The sequence below is a fragment of the Lissotriton vulgaris genome, chromosome 3_1 (genome assembly GCF_964263255.1).
Source record: "Lissotriton vulgaris chromosome 3_1, aLisVul1.2, whole genome shotgun sequence".
NCBI classification, from domain to species: domain Eukaryota; kingdom Metazoa; phylum Chordata; class Amphibia; order Caudata; family Salamandridae; genus Lissotriton; species Lissotriton vulgaris.
In genome coordinates this window covers 1,584,333,027-1,584,349,306 of record NC_141689.1, presented here as the reverse complement: position 1 = coordinate 1,584,349,306, position 16,280 = coordinate 1,584,333,027, and the positions used below count along the sequence as shown (strand labels likewise).

The window sequence follows — 16,280 nt, the reverse complement described above, 5'->3', positions numbered from 1 at the left end:
GAAACTGGGCACAGGCTAGGCAGTCGTCTTAGTTATGACATGGGGATAGACATCTGTTACATACAGGGTGTTTGTATGTGGGAATTTTGCGTTACATTGAGGGCATCTTTTAAAAGGAGTCCGTTCCATCGACGACCGGTCCACGTGGCGTCGAGAAGGCCCTGCGGCCTGATTCAACGTCCGGAGCTGGATAACTCTAAACAAAGTTTCTCTAGACCGATCGAAACAATACCGACGAACTCTAAGGCCATTTGGCCTTTTAGAATAACTGTTTTCGATTCCGAACTTCGAAGAAAGGAAAGTACATCCGAACCCAATGGCGGAAAAAACTATCTGAGGATGGAGAGGATGCCCATGCGCACTGTAGTCCGAGGGAGGAGCCACCTATCTCGTGATACTTCGAAGACTTTTCCAGGACAACAATGTGCAACCATCCGGACCCAACACTAGGCGGCGATCTATGCACAGATATGAATTCAGCAGCCCACATGCCTCGAACAGTTAGATTATCAGCAGGACTCAAAATAGGAGAAGTTAGTTTATCATGATAAAATCATATCAGTTCACTAGTTCATTTGTCGACGTTTCAACCCTATATAGAGTGATTTATCAGGGTCATCATCAGGACAACAAATTATTGGTAGCAACTAGTATATAGGGAAAAAAAATTACCATATGAAAAACAATTTGTCAGGACATTAATGTTGGGTCACTGAGTAAAGGTAGTGTAAACGCTGCAAACTGTAGCAGCTCTCTACCCAACGAGTCACAATATTGGTTGTCCAATGCACCTATCTTCAGAAAGTGCATATTTCAGCTTTGGGGCGGTGTCTGGCTACCTTAATTCAGTGGCCAGACATTAATGTTCCGTCTAATTGTTTTTCATATGGAGGGAATCTTTAATTTTATCAGTCCCTAGTGAGGAATGTACATATATGTTGTATATATTTTTGTACAGCAACAACGCACAAACTTTCACAGATGTCGCTATTCACATTCTCTGCGTCGTTTTTGGAGCACCTGTAATGTGATTAGATATATTGAAATAAACTGAACTGTATGACTATTCATGCGTTTCTGGATCGTAATACTTGGCCTAGGAGGTTAGGCTCTACACATCTCCTGAAGGGAACTATTGTCTTGTTCTTGCCTTTCCTAGCTCGGGTTCCCAGGGTTACATAGTTGCCCCATAACAGTTTGATAATTGCAGAGGCTGTTTGGAGATCTGCACCTGCATTTGCGAGCAGCTTCTACTTAGACTCTTAATACTTGGACTAGGAAGTTGGGCTTTAATCTCCCCCAAAGCAAACCATTGTTTTGTTCTTACATTGTCTGCACATATCCAGAATAAGGAATTACATTTTGTGGAATGTTACCTTGTGTGAACCTAGATCTTTTCTGAGAGCTATCTGTTTACCTCAGTAGCAGTTTTTTGCACCTGAACAATCCAGTGCTCTACAGATCCTTTAGAGGATAATCCTTTAAAATGAGAACATAAAACACTACTTATTCTCAATGTATTTGTTTTCCATGAAAAATAGTTATATTCACATCATGGGGTAAGAAGAACCCTTCTGATAGACTTGATGTAGGAAAAAACAAAACGTATGGAGCTTTATAGTCTGCTCCTACATGGAAAGAAGATCGTATAAAGAAGAAACCTTAGATGGTTCCTTAAAATCTGCCCCATTTTGTACAGAGAACACTTAAGGGCTCATCATAAAGGGTCTGGATCTCACTACCCATGCATACTGCATATGTGTAGGAGATAAAAATCCAGTCCCATACGCTTTGATACTACAATGTATTAAGCCCCAAGGAAGGGCAAGTATTCAGATTCGGTGAATATTTTACTATCCAAGAAAATATACAATTTGAAGGGCAATAAAGGAAATTAGGAACAACTCTTCACATAAGCACTGAGAGCTGCTCCTAAAACCTTTTTCGAAGTGAATTTCAACTTAGATTTTTCCAAGCAAAGGTTTTTAGCACATCATAAGGTCAATGAACTTCAACACACAATCTCCAGAATCATACATTTGAATGCATATGATTTTTTTACTGAAAAGTCTTGCTTTTATAATGTTTGTGAAATCCGGAGCCATTTAATTCAGGACCCAAGCTGGCAAGTTGATTACTGAAGCATGGACAACAATCACCTGTGTATCCTCCCTTATATGTTGAAGATTTGTGAACCACTGTTGGTGAGGCCATTTAGGAAATATAATCTATCATATCTTAGCTTGTTTCAAAACCAAATGAGTCAATTTGTGATTTGGAAAAAATAATGGAACGGTGTGGAAGAATGCTGCTACACCAAATGAACACGTCCTACAGCTGTGTGTATACATTATACACACACAAAGGGACAAAACACTTAAGACATTTACCACCAATACATTATCCCAGGCTCAATAGCAAATAAACACTCAACCGACCTGATCACGGTTTGGGAGACTCTCAAAGCAATGTATTACCCAGTCACCAGCCAACAGCTGGATGGGCAAAAGCAGAAACTTTACAGTCTGCAGCAACTGTAAGCCATACTAATAAAAGTTACAATATTTAAATGCCCATCATTGTAGGGCCAATTTCTACTCAATGGATTTTTTAATCTGCCACTCATTTTCATGCTAGCTGACTATCTGTTTCAGTGAAAATGAGCAAGCATTTAAGTGAAAGCTGTAGCAAGTGAGAACTAAGTTACTTCGCTTCAGTAACCCCTTATCTGGTAGACACTATACCAGCAGATTCCTTACTGTAGTATTTTCCCCTGGACTTACACTGGGTCCAGGCATTTTTCTACATTAGTACCCCTGCTCGCCGGTCGGTGGTGTCAATCGGCTCCGCATGGCATCACTTGAAGGGACGTTTGCAGTGCCTACATAGGCACCACCCCATCGTGCCGACGTCCATTAATTTGGGACATTCCATGCCAGAAGCACGGAGCCACGAAGCACACCAACCACTGGTAGAATAGATTTTTGAAGATTTACTGTCAGCCCTAGAGAGCGGGAGAGCAGCAGGCAGAAAGAGATGGCTTCTGAAGCTTGATGAAGAGTAGGAGCTTTCACAAGCCAATCGTTGAAATATGGGAAGATCTGTAGGCCTTTTAATCTTAGGTACACTGCCCCGGGAGCTAGGAACTTGGTGAAAACCAGAGGAGCTGAACGAAGGCCATAGGGAAGCACCTTGAATTGATAATGTGCGCCTGCCACAGAGAAACAGACATTTTCGATGCCTGTGATGGATATGGAAATATCGTCCAAGTCCAGGGTTGCTATAAAATCCAAATGGTTCAGAAGCTGTAATATCTCCTGGAGAGATACCATTCAAAAGGATTTTTTCAGCAGGTATTTGTTGAGTTTTCTGAGGTCTAGAATGGGACGCCATTTTCCTGACTTTCTTCTTTATCAGAAAAAACGGGAGTAGAAGGATTTTCCTCTCCGAGAGCATGGTGCACATTCTATTGCTCTCTTTAGAAGCATTAGCAAGCCCTCCTTCTTTAGCAATTGAAAATGGGGTTGTATTGATTTTTTAGGCAAAGGAGGAGGTGGCGTTGAGGTGCACTCTAGGGTGTGACCATATTTTATTATATCCAGGACCCATTTGTCTGTTATTCTCTGCCATTGATGTAGGCAATGAGAAAGGGTAATTTTCTTTAGTGAACCAGAGAAGGAAGAGCGGAAGGCGGTGAGGCGTCACAGCTTTCGGACTGAATCCCTGGGTTGAATTTGTTGCTTCCGTCTAGATTGTCTGGAATAAGCAGCTTGTGGTGCTGCACAATATTGCTGTTGATGCTGGTAGGACGGTCGTAAAGAGGTGCAAGTCTGAGGCTGGCATCTCTGGTAACCTCCTTGAAAAGAATAGGCTCCTCTGCCACGCGCTCTACGAAAGGGAGTCTCTCTCGTTTGGAGCGTTCCCAAGGCCTTAACTGTATCCGTGTCTGATTTGATGGCTTGCAAAGCGTCATCCATCTGTTTGGCGAAAAGTGTTTCACCATCAACTGGCACGTCCAAGATTTTGCTCTCAGGGCGGAACATTGTTGCCTTTGGCCAACCCTGGCGCCTGACAGAAACTCCAGCAAGCTTACGAAAGACCAAGGAAGCAATATCCATAGAAACATCGATAATCTCAGATGCAGATCTTTCCCCTTCTAACAGGTTCTTTCTTGCTTCCATCCTTTTATCCTCTGGAAGGAGATCTATGAAATGAGCGATGTCCAACCACATCTGGCAATCTTATCCGGCTAGAATCGCCAGACCGTTAGCGGCGCGAATTATAGCAACTGGGGTGGTTGTGAATCTTTTGCAGAGGTTATCTAGGCGCCTCCCTTCTCTGTCAGGCAGTGCAGTAATGGGCGCTATAGGATTCCTTGATCTCCTTTGGGCAGCTTATGAGATAACTGAGTCAGGCATAGGATGTCCTACCAAACAAGCTGGAGCATAGTCAGGAGCTTTATACTTCTTGTCGATTCTGGGCAAGACCGGGATAGCTGTGGCAGGTTTCGTCATCTTTTCACCTTCATCCCAGATGTGATGTATAATAGGTATAGATCGGACAGATTTTCTGGATAGATTTGAAATCGTAGAGAAAGCAATCTGATTGCTTAACTGTTAATGACAGTTGAAAACATGAAGCTGTTCTTTCCATTTGAGTGTGAAAGCCACCAATTTCTTCTGGTGGAGAGACTACAGTTTGAGGAGAAGGAGAAGCTGGTGTCGCTATAACCTAGTCCTCCCATTCATCCCCTACTTGCCTATCTTTTTGAGGTTGACGGTCCTCAATTTCGCCATCAGAAGTGTCCTGCTGTTGAGGCAAAATAGTATTTCCCACAGGGGAGGTTACAAGCAAAGGTTCAGAGGTATGTGGTGGAGAAGAGGCAGGCTGTGGTGGAGGAACAACTACTGAAAGAAAGTGTGTGCAGTAATCAAGCAGTAAATCTTGAAGGTCCTGTACCAGAGTCACAGGAAGATGGACCATAGGCTCATTATCTTGTTCAATATATTGAATATTTGCATGAGGAGGGCGATATTCTTGTTGGTAGTAACCCTCCTATTCATTATCTTCCTCTTGGTATTTTACATGCAGCTGATAAGGAATATCAGCAGGTTCAAACATTCTATCGTCATCAGACTCCTCTAACAATGTTGAAGGTGGCAAAGTTTAACCTATTGCACAAGTTACTTACCTTCGGTAACGATATATCTGTAAGAAACAGTAGTTCGTATTAGATTCCTTACCTTAGAATATCCCCAGGCGTCAGCCTGGATCCGGAAATGTTTGCGTCGCAGTACCCCTGCGCGTCGGTAGGAGTCGTCTGCGGCTCTGCGTCAGTCATTGGCGCCGGGATGACGTCACCGGAGTACTTAGACGCCGCACTCAGGAGCTGACGTCGGTTCTTATACACAGCTTTTCCGCGCCTGAAACGCAGAGCCATGATGAAAACTAACACTGGTGCCATGAAACTAGGGCCCTGAAAGGAGATAACCTTAAACCTAGATATTGGTTCGCAGAACGGGGAGGATAGGTGGGGCGGTAAGGAATCTATTACTAACTACTGTTTCTTCCAGATATATTGTTACCGAAGGTAAGTAACTTGTGCATCTGAAATAAACAGGTTAGTATTAGATTCCTTACCTTAGAATAGATACCCCAGCAATACCAACCCTGGTGGCGGGTCTGCGAACCAATGATCACAGCAGAAAGTCCTGGAGAACGGAACGGCCGAAAAAGCCATCTCTCAGGACTTGGCTGTCCAGGCAGTAGTGTCTTGCGAACGTGTGCAGCGAGGCCCACGTAGCTGCCTGACAGATGTCCTGCAAGGGGACTCCCCGACCCAGGGCAGTGGTAGCCGCCATGGCCAGAGTGGAATGGGCACGTAGCCCCACAGGAGGCTCCTTTTTAGCCAGTGAATAACAAGCCTTGATGCACAAGATGACCCATCGGGAAATGGTCCGTTTGTGCACCGCCCGTCCCTTCTTAGCGCCAACATAACCAACAAAGAGTTGGCAATCCATCCGGAATGGACGTGTGCAATCCAGATAGTATGAGAGCCCCTCTTCCTCTTTCGTGGAATGCGGAGGGGGAAAGAAGGTGGGCAAGGTGATGGACTGCCCGATGTGGAAGGCTGTGACTACCTTGGGCAGGAAAGAGGGTCTCGTCCGCAACAAAACTTTGTCCGGATGGACAGAAAGGAAAGGAGGTTGTGAAGAAAGGGCCTGGAGCTCACTCACTCTCCTGGCAGAGGTGATGGCAACCAGGAATGCAGTCTTAAGGTAAGAAGACGAAGAGGACAGTTATGAAGTGGCTCAAAGGGAGCGCACATTAGATAAGTCAGGACAAGGTTCAAATCCCACTGAGGCATCACAAAAGGAACAGAAGGGAACATATAAGTGATGCCCTTCAAGAACCTATTCACAACTGGGGACTTGAACAAAGAGGGCGGATCAGGTAGCCTTAAGAAGGCGGAAATGGCAGAGAGGTAGCCCTTGATAGTGCCCAGAGCAGAGCCCTGCTGGGCAAGGGAAAGAAGAAAGAGGAGAACCTCAGAAAGAGGGGCAGAAAGGGGATCCACAGCCTTTGCTGTGCAACATGTCACAAATTTGTTCCACCTGCAGGCGTATACCGATTTTGTGGAGGGAAGCCTGGCTGCCAGAACAACATCATAGACTTCAGGAGGCACGTCAAATGGCCTCAACTGTCGCCGCTCAATCTCCACGCATGGCGGTGGAGGCTGGACAGGTTCAGTTGGAGGACCGCCCCCTTCTGCTGCGACAGAAGGTCCTCCTGAAGAGGCAGACTAATCGGGGGATCGACTGACATGCTGAGTAGCTCGGGATACCAGTATCTTCGTGCCCAGTCTGGAGCCACAAGGATGACTTGGGCCCGGTCACGCCTGATCTTCAGCACTCTGAGCAGAAGTGGTATAGGTGGAAAGGCGTCCAACAGACCGCAACTCCATTCGCGACGAAAAGCATTTCCGAGCGAATGCCGCCTTGGAAATTCCCACGTGCAGAACTGACGACATTGCACGTTCTCTTCTGTGGCGAATAAATCTAACCAAGGCTCTCCCCACTGCTGAAAGAGACCTTGCGCCACGTATGAGTTCAGACGCCATTCGTGATCCATCATGCACCGACGGCTGAGTTTGTCCGCCCTGGCGTTCAGGGAACCTGCCAGGTGTTGAACCACCAGGGTTACCACCTGATGTTCCAGCCAGAGGCGCAAAGCCTCCTGGCATAGGGTCCAAGACCCCACCCGCCCTGTTTGTTGGAGTACCACATGGCGGTGTTGTCCATGAACACCTGCACTACACACCCCCGGACAGAGGGGAGGAATGCCTACAGTGCAAACAGGATTGCCTGCTGCTCCAGAAGGTTGATGTGGAGCCGGGACTCCGCCGGAGACCAGAGTCCTCTGATCTCCGCCCCTCCCATGTGGCCCCCCCAGCCCTGGAGGGACGCGTCCGTCACAACTACATGCTCCGGTTGGGGTAGGGAGAGGGATCTGCCGCTGACCCAATCGCGGTCCGTATGCCACCACTGCAACTGCAAGACATGGTCGGACAATTTACCCTGATGCTGGGCCCACTGAAACTTCAGGTCCCACATCCGCCACCTGGCGTGATGCACCAGAAGGATGCAGGAGGCCATCAGCCCCAGAAGCTGCAGCGTCAACCTGACCGAGACTCGGGATAACAGTGAAAAATCAGAATCAGAGCCTTCATATCCCGAACCCGCTGTTCAGGAGGATAAACCCGAAACTGCGCCAAGTCTAGAACCGCTCCGATGAAGAGGAGCTTCTGAGAGGGACACAGGTGCGACTTCGGCACATTGATGGAGAACCACTGCAGGTGCAGGAGGTCGGCCGTAGTCTGGAGGTGGCTGACTTCTGTCTGGGGCGAGCCCGCCTTCAACCAGTCGTCGAGGTAGGGGTAGACTGAAACCCCTAACCTGCGCAGATGAGCTGCAGCCACCGCCATCACTTTCGTGAACACCTGTGGGGCGCTGGTGAGGCCGAAGGGGTGCACGGTAAACTGAAAGTGCTCGTGGCCTACTGTGAACCGCCGGTGGGCCTGCAGGACGGGAATGTGGAAATAGGCGTCCTGCAAGTCCAACGCTACCATCCAGTCTCCCGGTTTTAGGGCAGCCAAGCCCTGAGCCAAATTCAGCATCTTGAACTTCTCCTTCCGGAGGAAGCAGTTGACGTTCCGCAGGTCCAAGATAAAAGCGTAGGCCCCCTTTGCCCTTCTTGAGAACCAGAAAGTAGTGGGAGTAACAACCACACCCTACTTCTGGCCCAGGAACGCGCTCGATGGCCCCCTTGGCCAAGAGGCCTGTAACTTCCTCTTGCAGAAGTTGCAAGTGATCCCCCGACACACGGTGGTACTGCGGTGGCATGGCTGGCGGGGTCGCCTTGAAGGGGAGGGAGTAACCCCTTCGGACGATTTGCAGCACCCACCTGTCCGATGTGATGGAGCGCCAGTGGAGGAGGTGATAGCGAACCCTGCCCCCCACTGGCGGACTCGGAAGGCTTTGCGGGGGTGGATGTGGACTGGCCGCGTCGTTGTCCCCAGTTACCGCCGCTACGGTAACCATGCCCGACGCCGCAATGAATGGTAGTCTGCGGCCCGTGGCTGGCAGGACGTGTGGGGGCGCACCTTCCGTGGCCACGAAAGGAGCGATGGACAGAAGATTGCTGGCGTGGGGCCGACAGGCCCAAGGACTTGGCCGTAGCCCTGGAGTCCTTAAAGCATTCCAGCGCACTATCTGCCTTGCCACGAAGAGGTGGCTGCCATTGAACGGCATGTCCCTAAGGGTGTTCTGGACATCGGCAGAGAAGTTGGTGGACCTCAGCCAGGCGTGGCGCCGAACCGCCACAGATGTGGAAATTGGTCTCTCCAGTGAGTCCGTGATATCCAATCCACATCGTATGGAATACCGCGCTGCATCTCGTCCCTCCGCGAGGGCTTGAGCGAGCTTCACCCAGGCTCCCAACAGGGAGTGGGTGTAACGGCCCAAGAGGCACGCGGTGTTGACCGACCGCAACCCCAAACTAAGGGAGAACATCTTGCGGAATTGCTCATACCTCTTGGATTCCCGATTCGGATGGCGCAGTCGGGAATGCGGATTGGGAAGTAGAGGCCTGGATAACCAGGCTCTCAGGTAGGTGGTCAAGAAACTAGGGTCGCCCAGAGCAGGGCGGTGGCGCTTAGCGACGTTCCTATCTACAGGAGGACCTGTAGTGGGCCTGGACCAAGTGCCCAACAGGACGTACGTGAGAGCCTCATTAAACGGCAGTAGAGGCTCTGGGGAGCTTACCTGCGGTTTAAGAACCTCTGTGAGGGTGTTAGACCTCACCGTTGCGACAGGGAGCTCAAGACCCAAGGCCTTGGCGGACCTCATCAACACCACACTATAAGTAGCCCCCTCCTCCGTAGGCACGGTAGGAGGGGAGACTGAACCAGTGTCTGGGGAGGTATCCAGGCCACTGGCCTCCCCTAGTTCGTGTGTCCAGTCCAGAAATGACTGGCACTCACGTGCCAGAGGGTCCTCAGACCCCTCCCAGCTTCCCTAGTCGTCTATCTCTTGGTATTCAGGGGTAAAGGATGGACCCAGATCCTCGAAGAATTCCTTTTCGGCCGGTGCCGAATGCAGCGTCGAGCGACGCCGCTCCTGCGTCGGACCAAAGGGTGGACAAGGGACGGCGTCGTGCAGGGACTAAGTCGTGCGGGGACAACGCCGGGGGTGATACCCTAGGGGTCGACGCCTGCGGGGTCTTAAGGTCGACCAGCGGCGACCCGGATCCGGAACCGGATCCAGTGGGGCCTTGCGGCGTCGGGAATCAAGTCGCCGCCAAAGCACCCGGCCCGCTTGGGATCCCAGTCAGGGCTGCGTGGCCCGAAGACTCCGCGGAACCAGACGGAGGAGTGAGCGACCTCATGGCCATGAGGAAGGCATAGATCTCCTCCGGTCTCACGTTCTGCCCAGTGACCGGCAATTATGGAGCAGGCCGCGACGCCTGCGGCTCCGGCGGAGCCGTGTGGGCGGTGTCACTCGAACCCCCGGCTGGGTCGCACGAGGTTCGGGGGGAAGTCATAAGAGTGATGTCGCCTCTTCGACTTCTTATGCTTCTTACATGAGGACTTGGAGCATGACGAGTGGTGTCGACTCGCTGGGCTGTGATGACTTCCGGACCGGGACCTCGAACGGCGCAGGGCCGACTGCCAGAGCTCGGGGCGCTTACGGAACCACTCCCGCCTAGCCTTCGCCATCAAGGACCGGCAGTCGGGCACGACTGGTCATCATGGTCGGGCCCCAGGCAATGTAGGCAGCGGCGATGGGGGTCGGTAACCAACATCAGTCGGTTGCATTCGGCACAGGGCTTGAACCCGGGCATCCCTACCAGCACCGATGGAGTAGTACGACTCAAAACGGATCCAAAAAGGATCGAAAAAGCTTAGTCAAAAAGTTGCTAAAGGGCACCACTTTCTCCGGACCTGCGCTTGCTGGCACGGAAAAAAGAACGGACGTCAGCGCGCGAGGGCGTCGTCTAAGTACTCTGGCGACATCATTCCGGCGCCAACGACTGACGCGGAGCCACAGACGACTCCTACCGACGCGCAGGGGTACTGCTACGCAAAAATGTCCGTATCCAGACTGACGCCTGGGGATATACTAAGGTAAGGAATCTAATACTAACCTGTTTCTTTCAGATGCTAGATTTTGCAAAGAATGCCTAGTCGACTGTGTTGTCGACGACGCATAGGCGTAAGTTATAAGGACGATGGACGCTTAAGACGAGGCTTGGGATAAAGAGTCGTCGATGGTAGAGGAGTCTGCGTCGTCGAGGAAGACATGATAGGACCAGATGATAAAGTCGTCAGTATCGTAGACGATATTGTCGTCAACACAGTCGTAGACTAGGTCGTCGACCAGGACGCCAACGTTGTAGTAGTTAGAGACACCTCAATGTGCTCTTCGGCGGTGTTAAAGCCATCGTCGTCACTGGAAGCGTCGTCAGCAAGACAGTCATCGTATCAGTCATCGACGAAGATTTTTTCGACTGAGAGGTAGAAGCAGGTCCAGAAGGTGATTTTTGTGTCAACGGTGACCCAGAAGAGAACGCTGTCAGTGAAACAAGCTTGCTAGAGACTGAAACTTTCATTAAATGTTCTGAAGAGTGTTTTTCCTTTCTTCTGCTTTTTTCCTCAGTTGGAAATGGAAGCTTTCCTTTTTGTGAGGTGCCTGTATCTTCTTGACAAGACTTTTTAGAAGTCCTTGTCTTGGAACCCTCACGAGATTCAAGTGGTCTCTCTCTCCTTTTGGATGTTTCTTTAGAAGCCTGTGAGGTAGAGCTCTCCTCATCCTCAGAGACGTCAGATTTATGCTTTAGTTTCTGAAGTCAAATCAGTAATCCACCCTCTCTATCTTCGAGGGGTGTTGTAGAAAAGGTCCTTCAAGTTTTGCAGTCTTTTACCTTATGCTGAGGATAAAGGCAGCAGATGCAGTTTTTATGTGGATCTTCAGCATGTAGTCTCTTAGTACCACAGAATCCACACAACCCGAAGAGACCTTTCTTTTAAGAATCCAACATTCTGAGTTGAAATCTAGAATTGTGAAGAGAAAACTGAGCAAAGCTCAGGGAGACTCCCTTTCACGCGACGTGCGGTAGAATATCTAGGAAACCTAGCCTCTCTTGGGATTGTTCTAGTGGGTGCAGTCGCCTGATTGGCTGCTACTTAAGTTTGGTTCCTTTTTATAAAAGAAAATGGATAAGCAATTGCAGTAACTGTTCATTGCATGGTAGCCTATTATAGTATTATCTACTGCTTTTATATGTATACTGTGGGACACCCACTACAACGACAGGATGGTTAAAGCATGTGAATCTATGAAAGTTCCAATACTAGAGAACTTTGCCTCCCGTTCCCAGATCATCTTTGGGTGCATTAGGGCGAAGTCACTGGAAGTTTGTGAAGTCGTAGGAGGGCCCTAAGCACAAAAGGTAGATCAAGTGGGGATCAGAGACATATCCGTCTGTAATATTCCCCACATGGCTTAAAACCATGAAGATGTATTTTTAGGCAAATACTTTTTTACATAACTACTCCATAATAATACATTTACCACATCTGCCTGGTGCGCTTCTTGCCCCCAATCCCTGCCCTGCGCTCCCCATTAGTTTATTACTTTGCGTTGTAAGCTTTCTTCAGGGTACTCTCCCTATCCCCACCTGCGTTCATCTCCCTCATGTGGTGCTTTTCCCCTCCCTCCATTCGTTCCTTTGTTGTCTCCCACATAAAATTGTTGTTTATTTTTCTTCTTGTTCTGAGAGGGTGCTGCGGGATGTGTATGAGCTGAGGAAGCACAACTGGACCAAGCAGGAAACAAACTCCAGGCCCTTTGCCTAAAACAAAAATAAATACACAAAAAAAAAAAAACACTAAAGCTCTGTCAAACCAGTAGGTCCTAAAGGTGAGATCTATTGCCTTTGCCAATGTGCTTGCTAGCACAGCCGCAAATAATCTGAGGACAGAATGATTTCTCAGATTTACAATTACCACCGCTGAAACCTGTCCACTGTTTGCATAGTGTTTCATCCAAACCTTAATATTTTGCTGATGACTGAACTATACGGTCAACCTACAGAATAAAGGAGAACAGCAAAATGGCCAAGATAACTCACTCACCTCAAATATTAAAGCAAGGTAACGTTAGAACTAATAAAAAAAAATACATTTAAAAAAGATTGCTTTTACTATGCCCCAATTCAAGCAGAACTACTACCCCACGCTATATGCTGTAGTGGGCTGAAGAAAATTTGAGTCTCACAATAAAAGAACAAATGGAAACAGAGGGCTCGCTGTAAATCTTATTGCAATCATGTGGTAGAGGAGAGCAAAATTATATGGCAGGTTTGGAAAAATTATGCAGTCAGAAAAGGCAAATTATATGGCATAATGCGGCACACTTTGTGATAGCATTACTTTGTTGTTTTGTCATTTCTATACTTGTTAACACTGTCTGGGCATTGGTCGCACCTAATTTAAACACCCACATATAGCAATAAGCAACCAGTGAACCTTTTCAAATGCCCTTTCACTGTGCAGCAACAAGTTTCGCTGCATTTTTAGTAATTTAGTTAACATTTGAACCGTTGTTTTTTTTTTAATCTGCAGATTATTCAAAAGATGATGGATTATATGGCAAAAGTGCCTAATCTGCAACTAAGAAAAATAGCTGCAGCCACATAATCACATAATTTCAGTGGCCCGGTTAAGTTAGACAGATACTTTTGGGAACATCAAAAGGTTTTTGGGCGAGTGCTAGACCTAAAAATAAGTGCTGCTTTCTTAGAATGCATACATAGAATTTGAATATTCAGAGATCCTTGCCAAAAAGATTAAACTTACTGCCTGATGAAGGTGTTGTAGTTGTGGTGGTGGTGGTGGTGGTTGTTGTAACTGCTGCTGTTCCTGCTCCTGCTACTGCTACAGGGGTGGGCTGAGGAGTTGGAGAGCTGACGGCCTGTGGGGGCTCAACCAGGGCTTGGTTTTCTTGGTCCCCAGGGATGCCCTAAATTTAGATAAATTGGCAATTACAAACAGAGCACTTATAACAAAAGAGGTTTTAGTTGAAAAAAGCGTAGTGAGAAAAAATTACACACCTGTAACAGCTCTTGATATCCTTTATAGAAATAGTTATAAGAATATCAACCATACACAAAAGCGGATTAATGGTATTAACATCATATTGGTAATCAAAATTACTGTCATCTCTGACATAGTGGGGAAACTTGCTTCTAAATAACTGTACCTTAGCACAGGAATTCTCATCAGATTCGTAAGTATATTATTTCAACATCAGGCAGGGATTACATTTTTGACTGCTTAAATGCAGTACGGGACCAGATGTCATCCATGCTTTTCCTCACTAACGTACTGGATATTAATGGGTCAGCCACTGCAATATGAGAGAAAATGCTTCTGTGCAAGCACCAAAACCATTACAAAAAAAGTCACAAGAATTTCTTTCCTTGCTTTGTGAATTAGTCCATTTGTTTGATATGATACGCATCAGTCACATCAAACTAAGCACAAGCAGATTGCGCCATTATGAGTGGTTGCTTTACTTGATCGGTGCTGCAAATGCTACTTACCAGTATGCATCTGTTCTTGGCATGTAGGGCTGCTGACATTCATATCTGTGCATAGATCGCCGCCTAGTGTTGGGCCCGGATGATTGCACATTGTTGTCCTGGAAGAGTCTTCGAAGTATCACGAGATAGGTGGCTCCTCCCCTGGACTACAGTGCGCATGGGCATCGCCTCCATCCCCAGATTGTTTTTAGCCATTGGCAGAGATGGAGTGAAGTATGTGTGATGACCATGCCATGAGCATATATACATATGAATACTGCAGCTGCTACAGGCGCCGGGGAGGAGGGTGGGCGATATGAATGTCAGCAGCCCTACATGCCAAGAACAGATGCATACTGGTAAGTAGCATTTGCAGTTCGAGGCATGTGGGCTGCTGAATTCATATCTGTGCATAGAATACATAGCAGTCCCTCCATTAGCGGCGGCCGCCCGTGCCAGCTGCAGCAGTCTGAAAAAGTGTTTTGAGAACAGCCTGACCAACAGCTGCCTGCTGTTTGGAGTGCACGTCTACACAGTAATGTTTAGTGAAAGTATGCGTGGCAGACCATGTGGCTGCTCTACAAATATCTTCTAAGGGAATGTTGCCTAAGAAAGCCATAGAGGCCCCCAACTTCCTGGTGGAGTGGGCTCTTGGAGGGATAGTGAGAGTGCGTTTAGCTTTAGCGTAACAGATTTGAATGCATTTCACGATCCACCTAGCGATCCCAGCTTTGGAGATAGCGTTTCCCTTGTGGTGTGAGGCAAAAGCAACGAAAAGCTGCTTGGTTTTGCGAAAATCTTTTGTCCTGTCCACGTAGTACATCAAGGCTCTTTTAACATCAAGGGTGTGGAGCATCCGCTCCGCCAGCGTCTCTGGGTTTTGGAAAAACACTGGCAACTCAATTGTCTGGTTCATATGGAATTGAGATACAACCTTGGGTAAGAATTTAGGGTTAGTGCGGAGTACAACCCTGTTAGCATGTACCTGGAAGAAAGGTTCTTGGATGGTGAGCGCCTGCAACTCGCTAACCCTCCGTAGCGATGTAATCGCTACTAAGAAAGCCACCTTCCAAGTCAGAAACTGAAGCTCACAAGAGTGCAGTGGCTCGAAGGGAGGACCCATCAGTCTTGTAAGAACCACATTGAGGTTCCATTCTGGAGCTGGTGGGGTCCTTGGTGGAATGACTCTCTTGAGTCCTTCTAGAAAAGCCTTGATAGCAGGGACCTTAAAAAGTGACAGGTGTTGCCTATTCTGGAGGTATGCTGCCATAGCAGACAGGTGAATGCGATGGAAGAGTACGCCAAATTGCATTGATACAGGTGGAACAGGTAACAAATTATGTTTTGAATGGAAGCATCTAGCGGGTCAATATCGTGGTTTACACAGTAAACGACAAACCTCTTCCATTTAGCCGCATAACAAGCTCTAGTAGTGGGCTTCCTTGCCTCCCGAATGATGTTCATGCAATCGGGAGGAAGATTGAGGTAGCCAAACTCTAGGACATCAGGAGCCAGATCGCAAGGTTGAGCTGTTGCGGATCTGGGTGCTGAATGTCGCCATGGCTCTGCGTCAGAAGGCTGGGCGTGAGATGAAGCCTTTGATGCGGTACCACGGAGAGTTCCAGAAACGTGGTGTACCATGGTTGGCGAGCCCACGTTGGAGCAACCAGGATGGGAGTCATCGAGTGCTGCCTGAGTTTGCGTGCCACCAGCGGTATCAGAGGTGCTGGGGGAAAAGCGTACGCAAATCTGCCTGACCAGTTCATCCACATCGCATTGCCCTGGCATTTTGCGTTTTCCTTTGTGGCGAACAGGTCTATCACTGGATGACCCCACCTTTGGAAGTACGGTTGGAGTACTGATGGATGTATCTCCCACTCGTGCATTTGGTGGCTGTGCCTGCTGAGCAGGTCCGCCATCTGATTGTCCTTGCCCGGGAGATGCTCTGCCATGAGGAAGATGTTCCTCTGAATGGCCCACTTCCACATGCTCTGAGCCAGATGAGACAGCTGCGGAGAGTGGGTGCCCCCCTGCTTCTGAATGTAGTACATGGCCGTCATGTTGTCCGTCCGGATCAACACGACCTTGTTGCACAGATGTACTTTGAATGCCTTCAAGGCCATGAAGATTGCCATCAG

At 48.2% G+C, this 16,280-nt stretch overlaps 1 protein-coding gene across 1 annotated transcript in view; it reads right to left on the bottom strand.

The window, feature by feature from the left end:
* Positions 1-16,280, bottom strand: part of RAD23B (RAD23 nucleotide excision repair protein B) — a 366,676-nt gene that overhangs the window by 74,089 nt on the left and 276,307 nt on the right. Inside the window, exon 7 of the mRNA XM_086962076.1 lies at positions 13,418-13,580. Within this exon, the coding sequence (XP_086818202.1) occupies positions 13,418-13,580 (163 nt within the window). The remainder of the gene's footprint in view (positions 1-13,417; positions 13,581-16,280) is intronic.